Raw genomic sequence first — 24,116 nt, 5'->3', positions numbered from 1 at the left:
AAGTTCGAAGAAGTTGCCTAATTAGATTTCTGAATAACATATCTATCCTCTTTTTATTTGTTATTAGCATATGAAGTGTCTGAAATACCATCTATTGGATACAACACCAGGCCATTTCCTTTTCAATTGTTAAATCTTCAACAGGTAATTTATCCTACATTCCTAAATAAAACCCTGCATGAAAATTGAATTGAAAATGTCAGCAAAACAAATTATTCTTTACATGACACAAAGGCCACTTTACCTTTTCCAAGATCTGCATTTCTGTTAAATATACTTCAGAAACATTCTAAAAATATTATTTACTACATGTACCAACATTTGTATCCCAGATGAACAGTGACAGTGTACTGTATATACCCGTAACTGTATATTCTTCACCAACAGCTCTAGCCAAGATATGAAATGGCATATCACCTGGAGTTAGCCTTCAATAAATGCAAACAGAAGGTAGCAAAGAAAAGGTTTTACTTGCCTTAAGTGAAAAAAGTAACACATAAGGGGGGGGTAAAACCACAAATTAAAATGTTGTACAAAGAACAAAATACATATGCATATGAAGAAAGGTCTCTGTCCATTTGCATTTAAAAAAAACAGCAAATGAATAGTATTTAGCAAAATGGTCTTTGAGTCCTGCAACTTAAAAAAAAAGTTTCCAGCTGCATAGAAAACAGACATCCTCAATTTCTATGTCTTCCCTGTATTCGTTATTCTAAGTTAACCTGTTGCTTAGTGTGTGGGGATGAGAAATTCATCTATATTTTACATTACTTTTACATTCGAATACTTTGAATTGATGTGACATGCTCTCCCAAAACCAGCTTTTCAAGGTTGACTCTTAATTTAGGTTTTTGATTCCTGTAAATGAGTTCTTGCAAATATCCTGGCTTTAAGAGCAAAAGGACACAGTAACAAATGTTAGAAACAAAAGAGGCCATTGGGCCTTACAAGCTGTTTGGTGGTGAACTAATTGATCCAATAACCTCACTCAACATTGTCCTAGAACAAGCCAGGGTATCGGCTTTGACAGCTTTGTTGCATAGTTTACCCCAGATTTCCACAGCACTGCGTAAAAAAGTGCCCCCTACTCTGTTTAAAATGCACTTCAATCCTGTTTTCACTTGTATTCTTCAGTTCATTCTTTTAGTCTGTCAGTGTCTGACAAGCCTTTTAACCTGCTCTCTTCTGGATCGATTTCACAGCTGTAAGATCTTTTTTGTAACACAATGACCAAAATTGTAAATGATCTAAATGAGATCTTACTAGTGCATTTGATCATTTTAACAACATAATCAATTTTAAATTATGCCATTAACTATATATCCTAATTTTTCTTTTTCCTTCATTATTGCTTCACCACAATAAGAGAAATTACAACTGTAAAGGTAAGTCAAGATTCTAATATATATGCTTGGCATTATAGATCTTTTATAGCTGGCCTATATGAATAATAATTTACTACCATCTAACTTGAAAATTAACCTGAAAATGACTAGTTCTAGAGATCAGGTCACATACCAATTAAAATAAAGGGAAGAGGACAGGGCATGTTTGTTTAAAATATAATAAGTAGTTTAACTGTAATTGTCATGCACATGTAGTTCAAACAGTAAACATTTTCCCCCATAACATTAACAATCAAACTCAAAGGTCATTCACAACAATTTCCATTTTGTTCTGTAGTCACTCTGAGCTGGTTGATTGTAATTCAAAAGTTTTAAAAATATCACAAGTAAAAAAAACCTGTAAACTATTACATAATATTAAGAGTGAAGTAAAAAAAAAATAAAGGGCTACCACAAATGAATCTGCGATTGTATTCAATGCTACTTATGCTGCATTTTTGGCAAAATTGATATGTTATAGGACTGAGATGCTTGGAAAAACCTCAGAAATAGAATTCTAGTAGCTCAGCCCCCTTTAAAAGCCCTTGCCTAGGGTGAACTGAGCTTACTGCAACAGACAAATTCATGAGCAAACAGGTGTGGCCATGGCTATAGATACTAAACAATGTATTATTGAGGAAACAAAATCCAAGCATTACAGAAAGCAATCAACAGATATTTCAATATCCATATTCTTAGGTATTACAGACATTCTTAGGCCTGAAGACGAATGCTGAGGAGAGAAACAGCTGTTACAAGATTCAGTTTGTTCTGTTACACTATGCCATCAATAAACCAATTCAGTTTGAAGGTTTATACAATAACATAAGACAAATCTATCTCTCTAATATGAATTAGGTGCTTTAATATAAAAAATTCCCCCTGGTTTTAGCAGTGTACCAGCAATTAAAAAAAGACTGCAATTAAATACGTTAAAAAAATTTTGTTTCTTGCTGTTCACACTTGAACATGGGGTACATTATCTTGCTCATAAGCAAATCTCAAAGCAAATAACCATGAAATAGATACTGGCCGAAGTCTCTTAGCTTTTATAAAGTACAATCTACTTCAGGATAAGATGGAGATAATTAAAACATTTCAGCTGTCTAGTTAGGCAAACAAATTTCTCCAGGATATACTGTATTAGGTTTCAGGAAATTAAGACTTCTAGGTGCTGCAAAGCATAGAATCTTTGAAAACACTTATATTAATGAAATTCTTTTAACCACTTTGATTAAGAAGGGTGGTAAGACATTTCATAAGCTTTTTTAAGGAAGGCGGCATTTAAGTCAAGATTTATTGGTATTCAAAATCTATAAAAAGGGAACAACTGAGCAGTTGGAATGTTCAGTTTCATGATATCTCAATAAATGTAATTTATTAATTTTTAAGACTACTGTATATACATTACATTTGTCAACTGAAGATTTGAACCTGTTCATTTTTCTTTTTGTAAAACTCAAACCCATCCCTCCTGAACGTGTGAAAAATGACAGTCCTTCAGAAACCACTGGGTAAAATAATGTTTCTTTAATGCTAAATGGTCCTGGGTGGAAGATGCTGTTTGTACATGCCGGCTAAGGCTTTGGCTGCGCTGTAGATCATTTGTCTTCGGGACATTCCTGTGAGCATGACGTGCCAGTCAGTCCTGCTGATGTGTGGCAAGTTCCTCTCTAGCACCTCTCCCACTGTCACCAGCAGACCAGACCAGCGTAGGTTATAATCTGGAGGGGTGAGGGACTGAGCCTGCAAGAACCATCAGAAAAGAAATAAAAGAGGATTAAGGTATCCAGGAAACAATCACCACCAAATATTTCAACATTAACAGCCAATTCACAATGAAGTACAGTTAACACTTAATTTGTTAGCACAGTATCAGTTTAAATGTCTAACCAGTATAATGTACATCTTCTTGTATGTAAATCCACTGAATTGTTTTGGTGATGCTCTTCACACTACAAACAGAACTAAATGTAAATGCATGCTGTTATACTGGTACATTTAGAATATGTGCATTCAGGATGTACAGAGTGTCTTCAGCTGAGAACACCCAGGGTCTGTAGGTAAACTCCATGCTTGTATGTGCATAAAAACAGAGAGGAGATGTTTAAAAGGTTTGTTTCGGATTTATAGAATGCACTTTTTAAAACACTATATACCTCAGTCAATTTTGATCTACCATTCTGTTGTACTTGCTCTCATGAAGAGTCAAGAAATTTATTAATTTTCCTACTGAGTAAAAAATAGACTCTTCGGTCTGGTATATTACTATGACAAATTTACTATCATATAATAAAAACATAAGTCTTATATCCAAAGACATCATGGATCACATAGTAATAAGTTATACAAAATCTATGAAAAAGAAGATAACACTATGTGAGCTGACACCAGAGACCTAAAGCTCTTATATAATCATAAGTTATGAAGGATATCTTCATTTGTTCACTTTAAAGGGCAAAGTTATCTCCTACTCCTAAATAGGGTGAAGCAGTTTCTGATTATCATCTGTAATTAATTATAATATTCTTTCTGGATAATGAACATACTTTCTTTTAAATGCGAGAAGAGTAAAAATAAGCATTAAAAGAAACATATCTTAAAACTACATAACACTTTCTAGGACATGCATAAATCTACTGATAGATCAGGATAAATATATATGGTATACAGTACAATTTATACAACTATATATAATCAGTTTATTGAAGCTTGCTATCCATAGACAAGAATAAAATGTGAATAATTTAGCCCTATTATATTGTATCCTGGTAAATGCAGTTTATGAAAGACACTAAAGAATTCTCAAAACAAAGCAAAAATCGTGCACATTAATTTTCTAACATTGTGATAAAATGATCATTTAAAAACATCGCATTATTACCTGCACAACTATCACATAATTACGTCCAATAAAAACTAAATTACCTTTGAAGCTTGTAGCTTCTGTACTGTGGAGACCATATGGAATTCAAGTAACTACATGCCTCAAAACTATGCAATGCTTAAAACAGAAAAAGAACTGCTGGAACAAGGGGTCTACTAGAAATAAGTATTGCAATTTCAAAGTCAAATATGGGAGACATTTACATATTATGATATAGCTTTCAAGAAAAGCCAGTTTTTCAGAATACCATTAACATTAAACGTAAAGAGTGATTTGGAATAGGCAGTACTGCAAATACAACAGGACCCTGCTAACATGCTTCGATTTATTCTACATAATTTGAATGATCATTAGAATATATGAACTCTAGATAAAAAGCACTATGTCAAATAATGTATAAAGTTGATCCCTGAAATAACAAATGACACATGATGTGACGAACCTTTAATCAAGTGTACAGTAAATACATTAGCCTTTATGTTAGGAACGGAGGTGGGGGCTGTCTATAGTTGAGCCATTATAAAATATTGTCAATTCTCCATATAAATGACAATCTTTAACCAATCGACCAAGTTAATGTTGGACAGAGAAATAAATTAACTCAATGTCAAACTGTCTGGAAATCATACCGTTCCTAATGCAAATTATTCCACTCATGGGAAACAAAATAACTTGCTAGTGTTGAGCACCATAATATTGGACAGGGAGGCCAATTATTAAGATTTACATTATAGAGAAATGCATGTTGCCTGCCAAGCCCACAGCCAGCAAAGAATCTTGCAGGGGCAGAGGTGTCTCTTAGAATAGATTCATTATCAGAATATACAAATGTCTTAGTCTTTAATATTTTCCCTTTTTTTTCCCCAATATCCTGCAAGTATGTGAGCTAATAGGGCTTTAATTAAATTATGAAAAGTACATACTACAGATAGGCATCCGCTAAAATATAGAAGTACTGCATGTAACTGATGTTACAGATTCACATCAGAAAATAATTTTCAAAGTCTGTTTGCTCCAATTGGAAAAGTTAGGCATGGGAGGTACTCAAACATGTCAGCCTATCACACCACTGAACCTAGTTTCAAACATTTCACATTTCACTCGGGGATTCCATCTTAACTGGAATTTAAAGTTAGACTGAATACCAACAGGGCCAATACATTTGCAACACAGCAAAAGACCTTCCTTTCTGTATTTAATATGCTTTACTTTATCTGCATAAACAATAAAAAGAAAAAAACAAAAACATTATACAAAACTATACATCTTCTCAAAAACCTCCTAAAGGCTACATGGTGATGGTGAGATTAAAAGATACATATATTACTTATGAAACTGGCAAACCTTAATTAAATAAATAATTAAATATTCTGACATTATATACTTCTATATCCTCAACTAGATGGATGGTTTTACCTCAATATGCAATTGATCAGCAAAGTCTGAAAATTTTCAGCTACATCAAAAGCATGACATTTCAAGGGAGAAACATGCTTACTGAGGATTACGTAATTTGTACCAATTACACAGGGATGGACTCCACCAAAATATGAAAACTGTCCATCACTTTTCACATGAACAATCCTAGCAAGCAAAATAAACTTTTCATAATAAATTTGCGTAAATGTAAACTCCACTGCAGTAATTTTAAAACACTGACCTGCTGAACATATTCCAATGGTACTGGAGTGGCTTGTGTAAAACTCTCAATGTGAATACCATGGCCAGGGTCCTCTAGAATTAAGCAGCCTATATCAAACCACCTGAAAGAACATAAATATGAAGTTTGATCACCTCCTTAACTGCATCAGATAACTATGAAACCCATTTTTCTACTAAGGAAAGAAAATACACATTTTTAACAAAGTGATGTAACAGACATATTATATGGTATGTATGAATGGTTATATGAGCGCTTCATGGACTATATGATTTTCCAGTTTTCAGATTAAGATTTTTGTTAAATCTTACTTGACTTACTCAAGTGCACTCAAATTACGCAAAAATTAAAATTAAGCAAACCAGGGAGACATATCCTTTTTATACAGCAGGATAAGAGACAAATGCATCATATACACTATACATATTTTATATATATATAGCTAATTTGTAATTGCAGTTTTCTTCAGCTAAAAAGCTGAAAGTATTTTTTTGCCAATGCCATCTCTTTAGGTAACCTTAAACAAAACTGATTATTAACATTTCTGGTATGATTCCAGTTCTAGAACGATAAATGAACTCTACTCCACAACGTATTAGAAAACTTGAAAGTAAAGACAGATAAACTGATTAACTGATGGTATCACCTTGGGATATCCTGCTGTACATGAGATAGATTAATAAGAAGAACAAGAGAAACACAACACTTTGAACAGAACAGTTGCTGTGCTTTGTTAAATGCAGGAGAATATTGATTAGCTTGGGTATGGGAGCTGAAGCTAATCAGGAAGATTAAAGAAAACTCCCCCTTACTTGTCAGGAAATAGCTCTGCAATAAAGTTCTCTACTGAGACAACAGGCTGCTTCTCATGGATCATCCCCACTCGACGCATACTGTCTATCCGTTCCTGGGCACCCTGCAAAGAAATGATTTCAGCACAAATGTTAAAGTTCTATCAACTTAGAAACATCTCTTTGCACTGATCCACTTATGTCTCTAGAGGCTTTCTCCCCACTCTTTGAACACACTATTGTTATCCATCCTGAACACCTCCCTGTAGTAGGAGGCACTTATCCGGTTTACCTTGTAGATGGTATGTCAACAGAACATCAGGTAGCCATCTAAGATGTTGTCACAAGAGCAAGGATTATTTGGCGTGTGGCCAATTCTTATTTACAGGGTACTGACACAACTAAGAGACCCATGAAATCCTTTTTGCAGGATTTGTAAACTGCAAATTCTTTGGAAACTTGTAAAAAAGATATGACTCAATTTTAAAAAGATCTGTATAATTTGTTTTCTTTTACAAAACATCATGCGTCATCAGAGGATTCATGGAACACAGGCATTAGCTGTGTTAATCTACAAACTGCTTGAAGAAGCTGTTCAGTCAGGAAGCTATGCAGTGCAATATAACAGTCCTCTACTCACTTTCAGCCCCGCTGCATAGCCTACAGGTTGGGGAGCGATGTTGGACTGGCTGGCTTCCCCCGTCACTACTGCCAGCCCAAACACCTCCTGAAAGGCATCGCGCACAGCTGCAACTTTCACTTCTTTAGTGGAGGTCACAACAATGTCAAGATCCCCACTGGACTCTGGAATTACAATGCAGAGAGTTGTTAATGGAAGCACGTGAGGAAAGGCCATGACTAAATGATGATTCCCCATTCTCTCAGGAGTTTGAACCACAGAACAAAAAACAACAAATTAGGCAATCACATTTACAATATCTTCTGCAATGCACTCTTAAAATATCTCTTTCTATACATGGCTTCTTAAGAACATAAGCAAGGTTACAAACCAGAGGAGGCCTGATGAACCATCTTGCTTTTTGGTAGTTAATATTTCTTGCCATTAGGCTTCAGCCAAATCAATAAATCATTGAGAGCATTAAGGAAACATAAGATACTAACTGCTTCAAGTATGAGCTTCACTAAAAATGTATTCAGTGGGGTTTTAGTTACTGAATGCAATTTGGGATGTTCAAGTCCCAAGCAAGCCTTATTAATTTTAATTGTGATGGATTTTCAAGTGACATTGCAACATTCATCCCTTTATATGTAAGAACATTACAGATTTAAATTTGAAGAGATCTGAAATTACAATCAAAATGTTTGAGGAACTTCCACAAAATGTACGACATCACTGCACAAAAAACTACCATAACAAATACTCAACATTCAATACCAGCAACAGCTGCCTTCCCAGTGGCAAAAACAAACAATGGAACAAGATGTTTCCTGATCAAATCACTGAGAAGTTACAGGAACAATTACTGATACTGTTGAAATTGAAGCTATGTGGCAGCACTTTATAAAACACTCTGTCGCCCTAGTGCAAAATCAAGTCAGGTTTGCTCAGAGCAAATAGCTCTTATAGCGTGAAGTACAAGCAATGAATCTAGACAAGTAAAGAACAGATGCTTGATACAGCTTGCTACTAAAAGAAAATGGAAAAAAGCAGGGTGCAGGAAATGCAGAATGAAAGAATTTGTGTGGATCACTCTTGTAGATTGTGTAGATTGTGTCTGAGTGACTAAAACAAGACATACTTATATATGGAGCCATTCCGGGATCCAGAGTAGTGATCATTGACTCCACAGAGTGCTTCGTTTTGTCCAGAACAGATTTCACCATTGGATTTCCAGCTACACCCTAAAAAGATCAGGCATTAAGGAATTATTGTATAAATCTAACTATAGAGCAGAATAATCATTACATCCAAGACACTTAATATAATTTTTTGTGGTATTAATTAAAGTGGCATCCTTAATAAATAGACAAGAGACTAATTCTAAGAATAATCCATTCTTAGGATTGCACTTAGGATACACTGTATACTTAGCCACAAAGCTTCTCTAAACAATTGTTGATAAAGGAGAAAATTAAACACTGCAATCATTCTTCATCTTTACATTTTTCAGGAGTGCATTACTTAAAATTAATTAAACTCAGTGCTAATGAACTGAAGAAACACCCCAACCATTATGCTTCCACACAGCACACATACAGTAGCCTGTCATCTCTCTGACTTCACTGCATCATGATACTTGTCAGCTGCAACAAAGATCTGCTCAGTTAAAAACAAATCAGGATGATATAAGAGCTAGAACATGACTTCAATTTTATAGTCCACTGATTAAAGCACATTTTGAAAGGTTTTTAATAGATTCCTTAACGTGCATTTATGCTATTTCTTGTAATTACACATATATTCTTACAAACAAAATCTAGGTCCACAAAAAAACAAAAATCAAAATTGTGACCCACCTAGTGATCACAAATCACAAACCCAGCACTTGATGAGGTCCTTGCACTGCAGAAAAAACATAAGAGCACTGTAGAATCTCATCAAGCATCTGGTTTGCAGTTTGTGATTGCCAGGTGGGCTGAGGTTTTGATGTACTTTGGGCCTTAGCCTTTGACGTGTTTTAGAATTTATTGGGGGTTTTTTATACGTTAGCAAGAAGTTGACAGCACTCTTGAGTGCTTATGAGTGATCTGGCTCTTAATTGTTAAGCACATCTGCTTGGTATTCCCAAATTAAATTTGGATTTGTTGGGGGAAAAAAAGAGAAAATGGGACCATCACACCTGTTTCATGAATATCTCTCTGAGGTTAGAATGGCACAATTAGCACAACACAGAAAGAATTAAGTGTTTGAACCACATACTCATCACTAACTCCTCACGGGCATGGAATAAAAACTAAATAAGCACATCAAACACGTATAGATCACACACTTTAAAAACATTAACAGATGAATGTACATCGATTTCCAATAATATTTACTGAATGAAAAAATAACTTTAAATGGTAGGTCATTTCATTTCTATCTACAACACCCTGCAGCCAAATTTAGAATTTCATTTTGATTCTGAAGTTTCATGAAACTCATGTTTCAAATGAAAGTAAGTTTTTAGAAATTAGATTAGTAATATATTTGAAGATAAAGCTCTTTGTTAAGCCTGATTCCAAGGAGCAAGATCTACAGTGCAGTCTATAAAGATCCATTTTGAGCAATTTAATAAGGTCAGCTTGACTTGGTTAATATTAGAAATTAATAAAACAAAAAAGAGCCAGTGCCTATCTGATCCCTTTCCATAACTTTACACAGATGTTCAGTTTTAAGGCTAAGACTTCTCATCTATTTTTTTTCCATATCTGAAAACACCAGATGGCCTTGTCCAGGGATGCCCAAAACACTGTCCTGTAGGGCCTGATTCTGCAGGCTGTATATACAGAGTTCTTCAATCCCTGACATGTTCTAGACCTCAGGAAGATAACAGAGACTAACAAAGTACATAATTAGTTAGGAAGCAAATCAAGCAGTAATTGGACACAGAAGATTCATTGCTTGATTTTAAGATAAATAAGGGCTGAATAATAATTGGAACAAATCAATTTCAATTTGATTAAGCAAATAAAAATGTAATGATGTAGAAATTAAATGTTCAAAATTTTCATAAATTCCCAGGCACTACAGGTTCAGGTAAGGGTGTTAAAAGTATAAGACAGACAGACATGCTCAATACAGGTCCTGGTGGGCTGTTGCGTCTGTAGATTTTCTGTTTCTTTAAAGCAGCAACAACTGAAGAACTTAAATTTGTCCAATTATGCCAATAACGAGCTGTTTTGGATTGTTAAAAGCCAAGCTGGAATAAAATTCGACAGGAACCTTCAAGGGTCAAGATGTAACAGTTGTGGTGCAAGAGCTCCCCACAGAGTCTGGCTTGTGTACTTCAGTAGAAAAAGAAATTCATGCAGTAGCTGCTTTTACATGGCATTTCAAATCCTGTTTGAATACTATCCCAGAATAATCAGATTTCACAATTTTCAAAATCCCACCGTGTAAACTTGAGAACTCAAAAAAATGGATCTGTTTAATCTGATTCAAATACATTGCAGCTCCCCTTGTAAATTTGATGTCTGGACCAGTATTTGTTCCAGCATTGCTCATGTATGGTGAAATTAGGAAATAGTATATATCTGGATGTGTAGTATGGATGCTCTGGACTCATAACTACAAGGATGAAGGTTTAAATCCTGGATACTATATTGCTACTGCTGTTGTACACTAAAGCAAAAGGCCCAGCTACTTTGCATAAAAGCATCAAGCCAACCTAATTCTCATAATGCATATTTGATTGTCTTTGTGAGTGGAACTACCATCACTGGCACTCTACAAATATGCCAATTTCTCAGCAGAAAATTGCAATTACAGACTCTCATTCCAAGATATGAGATCTTACTCATATACTCATATAAGTCATGCATACTTTATTTTCTGACTGCTAAAAACAGAATCTAGAAATCTATTTCATGGCACACAAAAGTAGAAGGAGGATAATAAATTACCACTCTTGCTCACATTTATTTTGTTATGAAACTCAATGTAGGAAACAGAAACTTAGCATGTTAGCATGACAACAATTACAAGTGAAAGGGGACCATTTGGCTTATCTTGCTCATTTGATTTTTTAGTAGGTAACTGATAGAAGGAAGATACCTTTCTTGAAACAATCGAGGCTGATACAAAGGAAGCAACAGAAAATGACAAAATCATGCCAGAGAAAAAAAAACCCTCTCGCTTTGAGACAAGAGTTCTCTGCTTTTTAAAGTTGGCTAAATTAAGATCAAAAGAATGCTTTCTCCAAATGGTACCCACGTGGTATGTATTTGCACCCCATCATAGTGTCAAGCTAATGATAAATGTTTTAAAGACTTCATTTCAGGTATGAATGGAGGTAAACCCAATTACCATCACTGTCTATCTGCTATTGTTTGCAATCCTGCTCTCTCAAAATGCCATCTTATTGATTGCAATGTATGCAAAATACATGCTCTCCACGTTAGAAAAATAACTTCAAAGCAGTCTGGACCTATACATGATAATGAGATCTAATACAAGCAATGGACATCGACTAACAGATTAATATTGAAGACATCAAGAATCTTTGTAGTTTCTACTGGTCCCCTGGTTCTTGTTTCACTGTTTTTTAAAGCAATCCACTGGGCTGCCTTTGTCAGTGCTTTAGATGATTTTGAATCCAGGTATCACGTCCAGTCATAGACTATTCAAGACTAAAAAGAGTTAATTTGTTCAGTCTGTCAGTGTAGGGGCTTCACTTAAGCCCCAGAATGCAGCAATATCTTGTCTATAACATGGTTGCCTAAATTGTGTATTCTAAATGAAGCCCTTGATTTAAATTCTACACTTTTATGTGTATAGTCTAAAATTGTTTGCTTTTTTTTGCTTCACTACATTATCTGAAAGATGTAGAAAACGTTTCAATATAAAAACCTAATCCTTTTTCATAAACAGCCTCTGTGTTTTAGAGGTTTTTTACGACCTGCATAAATAAATGTAAATAAATGTAATGCCTTGCATATTGCCTACATTAAACTTCATCTTCCAGGGGTTTCCTCAATCACAAATCAGAATCTGAATCTTTAATGTTCTGAGCAGTGGTACTAGTACAATACCCTGAGGTACTCCTCTAATTACACAACTGGGATATATACCCCTTAACTATACTCTCCATTTTCTATTAACCACTTCTCAAGTAGTCTGGATACACACATTTCACTATATAAGTGCCAATAATTATAATAAATACACCATACCCAATGTTTCAAAGAAAAATAACAAGTTGATCAAACAGTCATAGAACACACAACCATCCTCAATGAGTGATTAGTGCAATACAAGGTTCCTTTAGTCTAATTCAATAGACCTTGGAAGTAAGGGTTTAGGCAGATTTCCACAGCATGACAAGTATACAAACTGAATTTGAGCAAAATGTAATACAATCACACAAAATTCAGGCTGATTTCACATGGAATGACCAGAATACAAAGAACAATATGGACAACTATGCTTTCTTATATCAAAAAAGTCTATAGCAGAAAAATACATTCGTAAAATGTTTTGGGTGAGGACTGACAGAAAGCACCCTTTGGTGATTTGTTTTGCTTGACGTGATTTTATAAACCTTCTCTACTTTCCTGTAAAATACTTAACTATGTTTCCAATTCCCTTTAGAAATGCAAGGTAAAACAAAACCCAGACACCCTCCTGGCCTCCACAGTGGCATTTTATCTGGTCAATGATTTAATGAAAACTAATTAAAAGACAGATCAAACATTATAATTCAGTATAGAAATATACTGATAATACTGGTGCCCCATCCCTTTGTTTCTATAAGACTGTATAGAAACCGACCTGCTACCATTAGTGCCAGCTCAGCAGTGGAATTGTTTCAGCTTCACACAGTAACTTTAATGTAGATCAGCACAATTACCAGCATCTCCCCAGAAGCAGGAACTGAAAATAAGCTTGCCCCTTATGAGGTCAAATATGAAGCACATACACTGTCAATCACCCAACGGTCAACAGCTAAGAGCTAACAGCAAACCCACAGCGATGCTTTGCTGAAAGTACTGGGTTTGCTAAAGTGTCAATGGACAAAGGAAAATATTTTTAAATAATTCCCACTAAATTTTCCACTGAAAAGTGCCAACACATGTTCCCTTGTGTCTAAACCAGGAATTATTGTGGATACTCTTCACTGACAGTAACACTTCATACTATAGTACCACTAGATACAGAAACTGCTTTGATGCTAACATACTATTGCTGCCATTTCCAACTCAGACTTGATATCCATGGTACAAATAACCAACAGATGCAGTATTTGGATTAATTAGTACAGACATTTTAAGGAATATTATGTGAACTAAAGCAAATTAAATCTATACAACTGCCGATTATGATGTGATGTGCTTTTGTGATAAAGTAATTGAATATGTCGCTCTAAAGAGTATACATTTATAATTACCTTGTACCTTAGAGCAAAAATTAATTTGTTCCTCTATCTTCACCTGTCAGGAGACTGTGGAATATAATTGTTATTTACGCTTGGATGTTCTTTTAGACTCTGGTACAAAAGCCTACCTTAATAAATCCCCAAATCCCTCCTGCATTAGCTGCGCTCCCTGCTGCCACACTGGGGTCTTCATGATCTTCGGGAAAAGTAATAGAGGAGCCCGATCCCACTGTCCCAGACATGGCAGGCTGCTGAACCATGGGGTTAGACACCACCCCTAGAGACCAAAGTGAAGAAATTACAGAGCAGATCAGTAGTCACATTTATCACCTTCTGAAAAGTTCCTCTTAGAAATGGACTGGGAATGCTCCCTGAACTCCACAGTGAAAATGATACGTGTTCTTTCATTGATAACTGGTTGATAACATTGATAACTGGAAGGCTAAATACAGCATAAATGGTGCTAAAGGTGAAAAACCCTTCTGTACGGTATTAAAACTTTTGCTTCTAAAAACAAATCTTGCTTCTAAGAACAAATTCCTATCTTGGTAATTCTTAAACCCAGGACTCACTTTACCTGAACAAAAATGCATGGATGCATGCATGTATACATATTTTAACGCATTTCATTTAAATTGATAGCATATGTCTGTATTTGTAAAGGTTTTCAAATAATACACCACACGACGCACTCTCCTGTATTTATACAACACAGAAATAACAATAACTAGGCTTCACCTGTTACTACTGGTGGGCTGGAAAAGGTAGGCATTAAAGGCGTCTGCGGGGTGCGACCAGCGTGACCTCTTGTGATGTCATAGTTGGCACCCATGCTGAAGCCTGATGTGGGCGGAGCCTGGGGAGGAGCAGAGATCACTGGCCCAGGTGGAGGAGCGGTGCTAAGGGGAGGGGCGGGGCCAGCGGGGTAGGCAGCCACAGGGCTACCGTAGGGGGCTGCGCCAGGAGGTGGAGGGGGAGAGGCTGACGTCATTGGGCCAAAAGATGGAGGTACAGAGGGCCTGATGGGAGGGGCAGAGGCAGGGGGTGTAGAAAATCCTTGGGGTGGATAGGAAGAGATTCCAGTTGTGCTGGGGAGTGTCAAAGAACTGGACATGCCTGTAAAATAAATACACATATATATTATTCCTTTTCTTTCAGAAATGTAAATTATTAGCTATTAAAAACTTCAGACCTTTGAACATACAGACTCACACCTTTTAATGGTGCTTAACTGCCTATGCAATATTTGCTTCCATGTTGTAATCCAAACTCAAATTTGTGTTTGCCCAGCTTTGCTGACCATCTGTGGAAAGCTACACCTACTGAAATGTTTACTTTAAAATGTACCCAGAGCCACATAAATTATGCATGTGATGCCAGCCACATGTGGACAGGACTGAAGGATCCTAAGACATGGATTTTCAACTACGTCAAAAATATCACAAAATCGCACCATTTCAAATATTTGACCCCATGGCATTAACTGCAACAATACTGTTAACAGAAATTTGACAAGTACCAGTGCAAAACACAAAATCTCAGAGATAACCAGAATGTAACAGGAAGAAAACAAAGAGTACAGCTGCACATAGAATACAAAGTACAGAGAGACCAAGTTTGTGAAAAACAAAAAATAAGGGCCCTTTCTGCAAAAACATAATATGATATAGTTACGGCTTTAGGTGACAAGGAAGTGTCTCTTAGAGTTTAGATAAAGTCTGTGATACCTGGCACTTCTAGCTTCAAAGCAGAGAGGATGTTTGCTGGGGTGTGGGGGTCCTTTGAGCAAAAACAATTGTAAAGTTTACCTTGGTATACCTGTGTGAGTTGTAGGTTAATGAGTGTCAATGAATAGTACAGAAACATACCCATATAGGATCACATGAAGAACAACAAGGGAGGAGTAGGACAAGAAGGTGAAGAGGACAAGAACAGAGAGAAGAAGGAGTTGGAACTTGAAACTTGCGCCAGACAAGAGCCCCTACTTCATGATCATCCACACAAAACCTGATTGGAGCCAAGTATTTGAACCTTGCTAGAGAGAGCTTGCTATTCTGTGATTAGGGAACTTGGGTTTCTTGAGTGAAAGATACCTTGGTAAGAGATATCTTTCCTGCTCAGGGTGCATTTTTAGAATAGGGAGATAAACTCCAATTTATTTTGTGGCATCCTGGGTGCAGAGAGAGAGATCTAATTGCAGGTTGTGTTGCATGTATTTAGAAAGGTAGCTTATCTCTTATTTGGCCTCTGTAGACATTAAGAGTTTAATACTTAGTAGAAGTCTGGGGGTTTTTGTCCACCATTTCTGTACATTCTGTAAATATACTAACCTATGCGCTGTATGTTTCATTGTGTGTAGTGTAGTGCACAGTGAAGTACATTAAAAACAGATAAGTGCTCATTGGTAAACATGTCCCACAGTTAAAACATGCTTTTAAATACATAAGATAAACAGAGGGAAGCATAAGTAAATTGACCTCTACAAGGTAGGAGGAATTCAGATCTGGATAAGTTAGATTCTCCAACTACTATATCTTGCAACTTGACAATCTGCAGCAAGATTAACTTTAAAACCAAAACACTGTGGGACTGATTATTTCCTACATAAAACTTGTCAGTGACTCCCAGCAAATTTTTCTTTGCAGTGAACGGGTACAATAAATGGAAACATGATGCTTCAGGTATGCACTGAAATAACAGTCCACTAACAGGGCCAAATGTCTTCTAAGATTTCTCTTTGAAAACTCTTTCATTTCTATCACTTTGTACAGAATGGTGTATGTTCTTTTGTCCCACCTAGTGACAGAGCTGGAGGAGCAGGACCCACAACAGCAGTAGAGGGTGGGGGGGGAGTGGCAGGTGGTGTTGTCTCTATTCCACTCTCTTCCATCATCTTCCTCACTCAAACCACTGCAATCCGAAAACAAGATATACTTAAATTATACAGCTATTTGCATTTTGCACATGGAAAAATGCTGCTAATCGTCTGAAGGTTGCTAGTATTTTAAATAATTCCAGCAAATTCATAAGTCACCCAAATTGAAGAGGAGCAAAATATTCCAAAAGCATAGTCTACTGGGCTGCAGTTTGCATTTCTTGCATAGGTTAAAGGTGGCACACAGCCATTTTCTCTTTGAGTGAAAGCACTTCTTTCTTTTCTCATTTACAGTTCATGGACAGCGCAAGTACAAATAATGGAAACAATACTTTTTTTTGCTGGCACAGGTTTAATTCCAGATTCGCTATAAATAGGAGATTCATGTACAAGGTTTATGGCTAGCAATACCTTTTAAACCTCATGCTCAGTTTTTTTTTCTACCACTGACACACTCATTTTTTTCCCCAGGTCAGATAATACAGCAAACCGTTTTATGTGCTTTAATTCAACTCAATAAAAAAATGAAAAAAAAATCAAATTACAACGTCATATCCCATATCTCAATATCTAATCTTTCCATCTCAAACTATTAAGGTAAAAGCAGTGGGACTCCTTTTTTCTTCACCTATATTCCGCACATTAAAAAAAGATGACATACTGCAATTGTCTTGAGACAAATCAGACAGCCTACATTAATTACACTCTCTTCACCGTAGTGGTGAAATCAGCCTACACCTCTGCATAAGGCCTCAAAATTTCCCAAAATTATTTCTTGCTTGCACAACGCGTATATTAACTACCACTCACACAAGTGCGCTTGCACACGAGTACATAGAAGCCGGGTTTTCAACTCCTGGATAGGCCGATGTACTGTACGGCTGCTGCCACGTCTCCAGTGCTGCCGAAACACACCAAACCGGCGAAGCGCTTCACAGCCCATGTTGTCGATTTCAACTTGGTCAGACATGGCGATCACTTTAAAACCACTATTGTAAGATTTCAAATACATTACTAACCCATACTTTCACTGAGTGTTACAACTTTTTTGAGTCTTAAGAAACACGGACGATTGCATTATAAATGCTTGGTACAGCTGCATGAACACAACTAGTCCTAACACAAACCAGCCAACACCACTGTACTGTCATGCTGCAATCAGACTGTAAATCGCTGTAAAGTAAATGTTAAAAAAGCTGGCGAAATGTCATGCCTCACGATCAGAATGATCATAATATCCAAACCTCGCTCAACATACAGCCACCAAAACCGGTGTGACATTGCATATCATAAGGAATCTTACCTGGTTTCTCACAGCCTCTGATAAAAAAACTGCAGTGTAAAATACCTCCTCGGAGTTTGAATCCAACCTGTTTTAAGTGGGAAACGAAGGGAATCCCTTCAAGACACCCAAACAAAACTCTATCCTGCTCCTTTCCAAAATGGCCGCGTCTCAACGACGTCACGAAATGCCACGTCTGCCGTGCGTGGAGTGGGCAGTCTCCTGCTTGTGTAAATAAACTTCAGAGCTGCTCACAAGTTGTAAAGCAAGGAAATCACAGAGTTGTGGTTTGTGTATTTTAGCTACTGTGTCCTATTCAAAGGTTATGCTTTTTCGTTTTCGCCGCTGTTTAATATTTTCAATAATGTTCTTTCGAAATACGTGACTACTACGATAGCCATGCCCTATGAACATTTTTGATTGACAGCAAATGTACAATATTAAGCATCTCTGGGTCAAATCCATAGGGTCAGTTCCCTCCCTGTAGAAAGTCTATAGAATTCTAGTTTGTCATACGTGCACAACAAGTCTTCAGTATTTTTGAATAAATGCCACTTTTAAACCAACAGTATAAAGGGCTATGTACAAAGAGTGGCAAAAAGTACCACTTATTTGTCAGTTCCCTATAATAGCTTTTCAGCCTTACCCACGAGTCTCTGATTTAAAGAATTACTGTATGTATGGGACTACTTCTGCTGAATCAATGTAATGTCAATAGTTCTTCCCAGACTGAGATACAAAAGCTCATAGAATAATGTACATGTATAAAATGGAGAAACAGTCCTGCAGAGCCCTTTAAAATTAATACAAATGTATGATAAATGAAGTAAAACTAATGAGCAATACAACAACTGGGACATTGACAGGTCAGTGTCTCTTGCTCAGTGATCAGATAACAGATAGCACATGTATAATACCCCTACTAAGTTAAGCAGTTTGAATCTTCACATGTAGACTTGACTCTCAGGTGAGACACTGCTGTTGGACCTTTGAGAAAGGTGCATCGTTCCATGTGCTGAGGTTCTCTAAATGCCCCACTGTATGAACAGGTATATAAGCTTAAGAGATACTGTATAGCAGTGATTAATGTGACCACAGGTCTTATTTTTGTTTTTTTATTGGAAAGATTTTGCACATAAACTACAGGTAAAATAAATGAAGAAATTGTTTGTGTAGGACTGGTAGTACAAGGAAAATAGCACTGTCTTTGTTTTTTCTTTGGAAATAATGATATGCAATCTCTGTTTTTCCTTTTATTTACTGAAAAAAAACAAAAAAGCAAAATAATCAAAGCATTGATTAAAACAAATATAGATACATTATCCAGCTTGAAAAAATTGAAAGCAATCAAACTGTTTTTACAAAGGAAAGAAAGGTTACTCTTGCAAACTTAAAGGTGTTCATCTCTGCATTTCTAACTGCACACCCAAACAGAACCAAATGCAGTTTCCCTCTATCCTCTTTATCAAAGTACAGTTTAAACTCAGGCTTTAACTGAACGATTAATGATTTTCAAATTTTTACAAATTTTGCTGCAATTTTTTAAACATAAAGTTTAAAATGGAAATAGAATACAGAACATCTTTACTGCTATTTATTTTCTTATCTCAACTACCATATAAGAAAGTAACAAAAAATTACCTTTCGAATTAAATTATCAAAAATGGCTGCAAAATCTCAAAGAGCCTTTACACCATTGACACAAGAGGATTACCAGACACTAACATAGGCAGTGTCCCCAGTATTTCAGAAGAGTCTCACTTCTGCTGCCTGTTTAAACTTATTAATATCAGTGTGGTTTGACCATTGCCTAGACATGCACTTGAGATTGAATGTGGGATTGAAAAGGACACTTTTTAAAAAAATGGACAGATATCACTAAAGATGGTGACCTGACAATCACACTTTAATTGCTAAAGGAGCTCGATCTAATATTGTATATATCTAATATTGCTCGATGTAATAATTGAATATAACTGATAATTATAATTTAATAATAGCCTATAATATGCACTTTCACATGTGGCCAATTATTTATCAGTGTATATTTATTATATAGTTCGTTTTTGCAGGTATAATATATATATATATTAATTTGGGGGGTAACTAGGAATTTGGGGAAGTTGGATGGACAGGCAGGAGTCACTTTACCAAAAGCAAATTCCACAGCAAATAACATATTATTGACAAGTCTGAACAACCTTTAACTGTCTGTCAAATTTTTAAAAAGTGTCCAAAGGTTGTCACTTCCCTAAATGCATGTCTTGTCGGCACTCAGCGTATGGCACTGATTAATATAACATACAAGGAAACAAGGTTTTCTGTACAGTTTACAAATTGTCAAAAACCATCACTTCAGAAAGAGTTGTAAAGTGATTTACAGCTATGTACATCATTTTTATACAACAAATTTATAAAATCTGGCTCAGTAGATCTTAAGACTAACTGCGTCTACATATACTTCTGAAAGACATACAGTATAAATGAAAATGCTGTGGTGAGCTCTACTGATGAAAACCAAAAGCACAACAAAGCATATTCCTGCATATTTATTAAAGTGAGATTATAGCAAAAGTGTAACATGTGAATACAATTGTTTTTTTTCTCATTTACTTTCCATTGCAATGCAAAAGACCAGCTTAAGCATAATTTATCATCTAAATTGGAATTACTAAAAATACTTACAGTATATAATGAAAAGTATCCTGGATCTGTTCTGCGGGAAGGTCTTTAATCCTGCTAGCAGGATGTCTACTATTATGATGTGATGGCAATAGCAGTGTTGCAGAAGTGTTATTGATAAGATAGCACAAATCAGCTAAAGTCTCTTTAGGGCACCTAATCCTGTGCATACCCTTGTTATACGTTTCCCACTAAATGGGATTAAACAATGAGTAAAATAAAATCTGTACTAATCTAAAGCATAAAATCAATGTTTGTACAGTACTAATTATAGCTATCCTTCAATTAATAAGACCCATACTGGTATTCAACCTTACAGTTGCAGTGTAATCCAGACTAATTTACTTACTGTCTAGTAGTATATGTTCATGCCATCATTATAAAAATAAATTCAAATCTATTTTACATTAGCATTCTATAGGCATAAGGTTGATATGTGTTATTAATGACTGGAATGATTTCAAGGTTCAACAAGATTTGAAGTATCTAAAATATGAAGCACAAAAAAAACTAAATAAATCCAAATATCTACTGTACCTTACAAAAAGATTCGACCCCCATCCAATGATGCCCTATTGAGTTAGATTACAAGTGATCATATATATTTTTTCAAAGTGAATATTTTTAGTCAGAACATGAATGCTCAGACTGAATACCTTTATGGGTGTAGGAAGTTAACTGTCAGCAAAAATGTCAAAGAAAAATCAAAAGTTAAAATGTAAATTGCATAAGTATTCATCCTATTTATTTTGAAGGCAAAACTAAATTAGTTCTGGTGTCCAAAATTACTTTAACATTGTACAATTAGTTGAATGACCCTTGGGTGCAATAAACATGGTTCATATTTCAGATTAAATGCATCTGTTTCTATAAGGATCCTTAGTTAGGTTGTGAATGCCAGCTGAAGATTCAACCATAAAAAAGCTTTTCAAACAACCCAGGGGTAAAGTTGTAGAAAGTCGCAGGTCAGGAGGATATAATAGTTTAAAAGACACTGAATATCCTGTGAGCACAATGAAGTCAATCATTAAATGTGTACCAGACACTGCCTAAAAACTGTCCCTCCAAACAGTGCAGCCAGACAAGGAGGAAACTAATTAGTGATGCCACTCTGAGGACAATTGTGTCTTTGAAAGTGCAGAGTTCAATGCCTGAGATGGGAGAAAATGTCCATTAATTGACAATATCATGGTCAGCTGACCAAGCTGGTCTGTATGAGAGTGGCAAACCCCATCACAAGTTCCCCATGTAGTTTACAACATGTAATATTTAATTTACATGTACTGCAAGCATGTGACAAATGGTTATGATCAGATGAGACAAAACTGGAACTCTTTGGTTTAATTAGAAAGTACTACATTTACAGTATGTGAGTTGAAAACCCAACAGAGCATCATCATGTCAACACCATCCCTCCTGTCAGGCAAGGAAGTGACAGTATATTATGGGGCTGCTTCTCATCAGTAAGGACTGGGAAAATTGATGGATCAAAGTACGGGTCAATTTTAGAGGAAAATCTGACTTAGTCTTCTAAAGATATAAAATTGGGACAGAAATTCACCTTTAATCAGGACAATTGCCCAAAGCACTAGGCCAAATCTACACAGGAATGGCTTAACCAGAGAAAAGTGAATGTGCTTGAGTAGTCCTGATTTCCTAACAAAGTGAATAGAAAATAGTGGACAAGACTTTTTTGTCCATAAACAATACCCAACCAACTTGGCAGAATCTTGAGGAAGTTTACTAAGAATGGGCATTAATTTTACCATCGCAGTGTGCAATGCTGGTAGAGACTTATCCAAAAAGTCTTGCTTCTGTAATTGGTGTCCAAAGTATTGTATTTCATCCAAACATTGACTAAGGATGATGAACACTTATGCAATCAGCCTATTTTAGTCCTTGATTTTTATTTGCAGTTTTTCCTCACAATTAATTTATTATACTTACGGAAGTCCACCATTCAAGTATTCAAGATTTGTTTAAAAATATTCATTAATAAAAAAATATGTATACGTTATTTGTAATTCAACAAAATCATTGGATGGGGTTGAAAACTTTTGCAAGTATACTGTACATTGACACTACTAGAAGATATCACATTTCTGTACAGATGTTTGTTCTTCTATTATTGTTTATGACATAATTCAGAAGCAGAATAGTGATTTCAAAAATAAAAGGCTTAAAGGTGTGGAATCCTTTTGAATTGTGTCTTGGAGACTAAAATAAAAAAATAGATCTTAAAGAATAACTGTGTCTTGGAGACAAGATATAATTGATTTCTTTTCAGAAAAGCAAAATGGAGAATAATTATAGTGATAAGAATAAACAAAAATATTAACCTTAATAAAAAATAATAATAACAGTGAAACTCAATGGAAAAGATACGCTGCCAGCAAGCAGGCAATGCAGGAAGGCCAGTGAATCACAGTGCTTCCTCAACAGACCCACTGAACCTGTGGATCTCTGTGCCTGTACAATTGTCCATGAGCACCGGTTCTAACAGGCTCATTCGCTGAGCTCCTTGTGAGGGGAGGGAGGGCTGTCTCGTTGTGGGAGCAGGTCATAGTGGCAGGGAATGTGGCTGTTCTTTGGAAGGTCATATGGGTCTTGACTGAAAGGCCCATTGTTGTTGTTGCCTGGTCCATGGACGACACTGACAGTTGGCTCTGAGAACAAAAAAGACACATTTTTAGACATGTATTCCTTTTGATTCTGTAAAGGACAATCCAAACTTAACAAAGAAGTATTATTAAACAAATTAAATCTTTTTTGATTTGCAGACAGAAGTATTGGAACTCCCAAAATGAAAATCATTGACTACCACCTTTAGTTTGGTTAGTAAAATTAATTAGTCTGTATTGACCACCCCTGAAGAAGGCCTCACTGTCAGTAGGTAGTGTTTTTCTTCCTTCTTTTTATCTCTTGGCATGGAATCCATCTCTAATGTATTGATTAATGATATATTTTCAAAGTTAATTAGAACTAATCAACTGTTAACTAACCATGAAGAGAACTAAGTCATTTAAATTGTTTTGTAAAGTAGCACTTTTATGAAACGTAATTATTTAATTAATTATAGAACATTTTAGTTTTTCTCATTATTGTGATTTCTACAACATTCTGTGGCACACCTGTGGTGAAGTGCTGTAGCACTGATCAAGTTGTGTAGGTGAGTCTTGGTGAAACAGCCATAAGGCAATAAAAACAAACATTGCTCTTACTCTACAGTGAGGGAAACAAACACAAAGAAAACCTTAGCTCTTCTTTGAGCCTTAACTACACTTTTTTATCATCTCTAAAAAGACAACTGGACTGCTAAATTGTTCACCACCATGCAAACGAACAAACAACAAATTCTCTGATATCAAAGTACCAAAAAAATCAAAACAAAAATCCATAGGCTCATCAGTTAGTCGCTTTATTGCATATATTGCTCCTGTTTTTTGGATTTTAACTGTCCCCCGCCAACTGTCTTTCACTAGTTGGTCAGGTGACTAAGGATGGCAATCATTCCCTA

The 24,116-nt window shown here is 35.9% G+C and overlaps 2 protein-coding genes across 2 annotated transcripts in view; both read right to left on the bottom strand.

The window, feature by feature from the left end:
- Positions 1-451: 451 nt before the first annotated feature.
- Positions 452-18,075, bottom strand: prrc1 (proline-rich coiled-coil 1). The gene is made up of 9 exons (XM_088911395.1): positions 17,939-18,075; positions 16,557-16,670; positions 14,499-14,876; positions 13,889-14,037; positions 8,484-8,586; positions 7,364-7,527; positions 6,745-6,848; positions 5,933-6,035; positions 452-3,131 (listed from the first exon to the last, which is right to left on the bottom strand). The coding sequence occupies exons 2-9, from the start codon at positions 16,651-16,653 to the stop codon at positions 2,922-2,924; spliced, it is 1,308 nt and encodes a 435-aa protein (XP_088767521.1). The 5' UTR covers positions 16,654-16,670; positions 17,939-18,075; the 3' UTR covers positions 452-2,921.
- A 1,084-nt stretch (positions 18,076-19,159) lies between these two features.
- The window catches only part of megf10 (multiple EGF-like-domains 10), a 76,475-nt gene continuing 71,518 nt past the window's right edge, over positions 19,160-24,116 (bottom strand). Inside the window, exon 24 of the mRNA XM_088912298.1 lies at positions 19,160-23,265. Within this exon, the coding sequence (XP_088768424.1) occupies positions 23,105-23,265 (161 nt within the window). The 3' untranslated portion in view covers positions 19,160-23,104. The remainder of the gene's footprint in view (positions 23,266-24,116) is intronic.

Source organism: Atractosteus spatula, chromosome 3, assembly GCF_055471065.1.
Source record: "Atractosteus spatula isolate fAtrSpa1 chromosome 3, fAtrSpa1.hap1, whole genome shotgun sequence".
NCBI classification, from domain to species: Eukaryota; Metazoa; Chordata; class Actinopteri; order Semionotiformes; family Lepisosteidae; genus Atractosteus; species Atractosteus spatula.
Note: the sequence above shows the minus strand (reverse complement) of the source record. Positions and strands in the feature narration are given on the sequence as shown.

Excerpts from the sequence above, each read along its gene's own strand:
- prrc1 (XM_088911395.1), bottom strand. The coding sequence starts at position 16,653 with ATGATGGAAGAGAGTGGAATAGAGACAACACCACCTGCCACTCCCCCC. Across the intron at positions 14,038-14,498 it reads CAGCCCACCAGTAGTAACAG|GGGTGGTGTCTAACCCCATG; the intron begins GTGAAGCCTAGT and ends TTTGGTCTCTAG. Across the intron at positions 8,587-13,888 it reads GGATTTGGGGATTTATTAAG|GGTGTAGCTGGAAATCCAAT; the intron begins GTAGGCTTTTGT and ends TGATCTTTTTAG.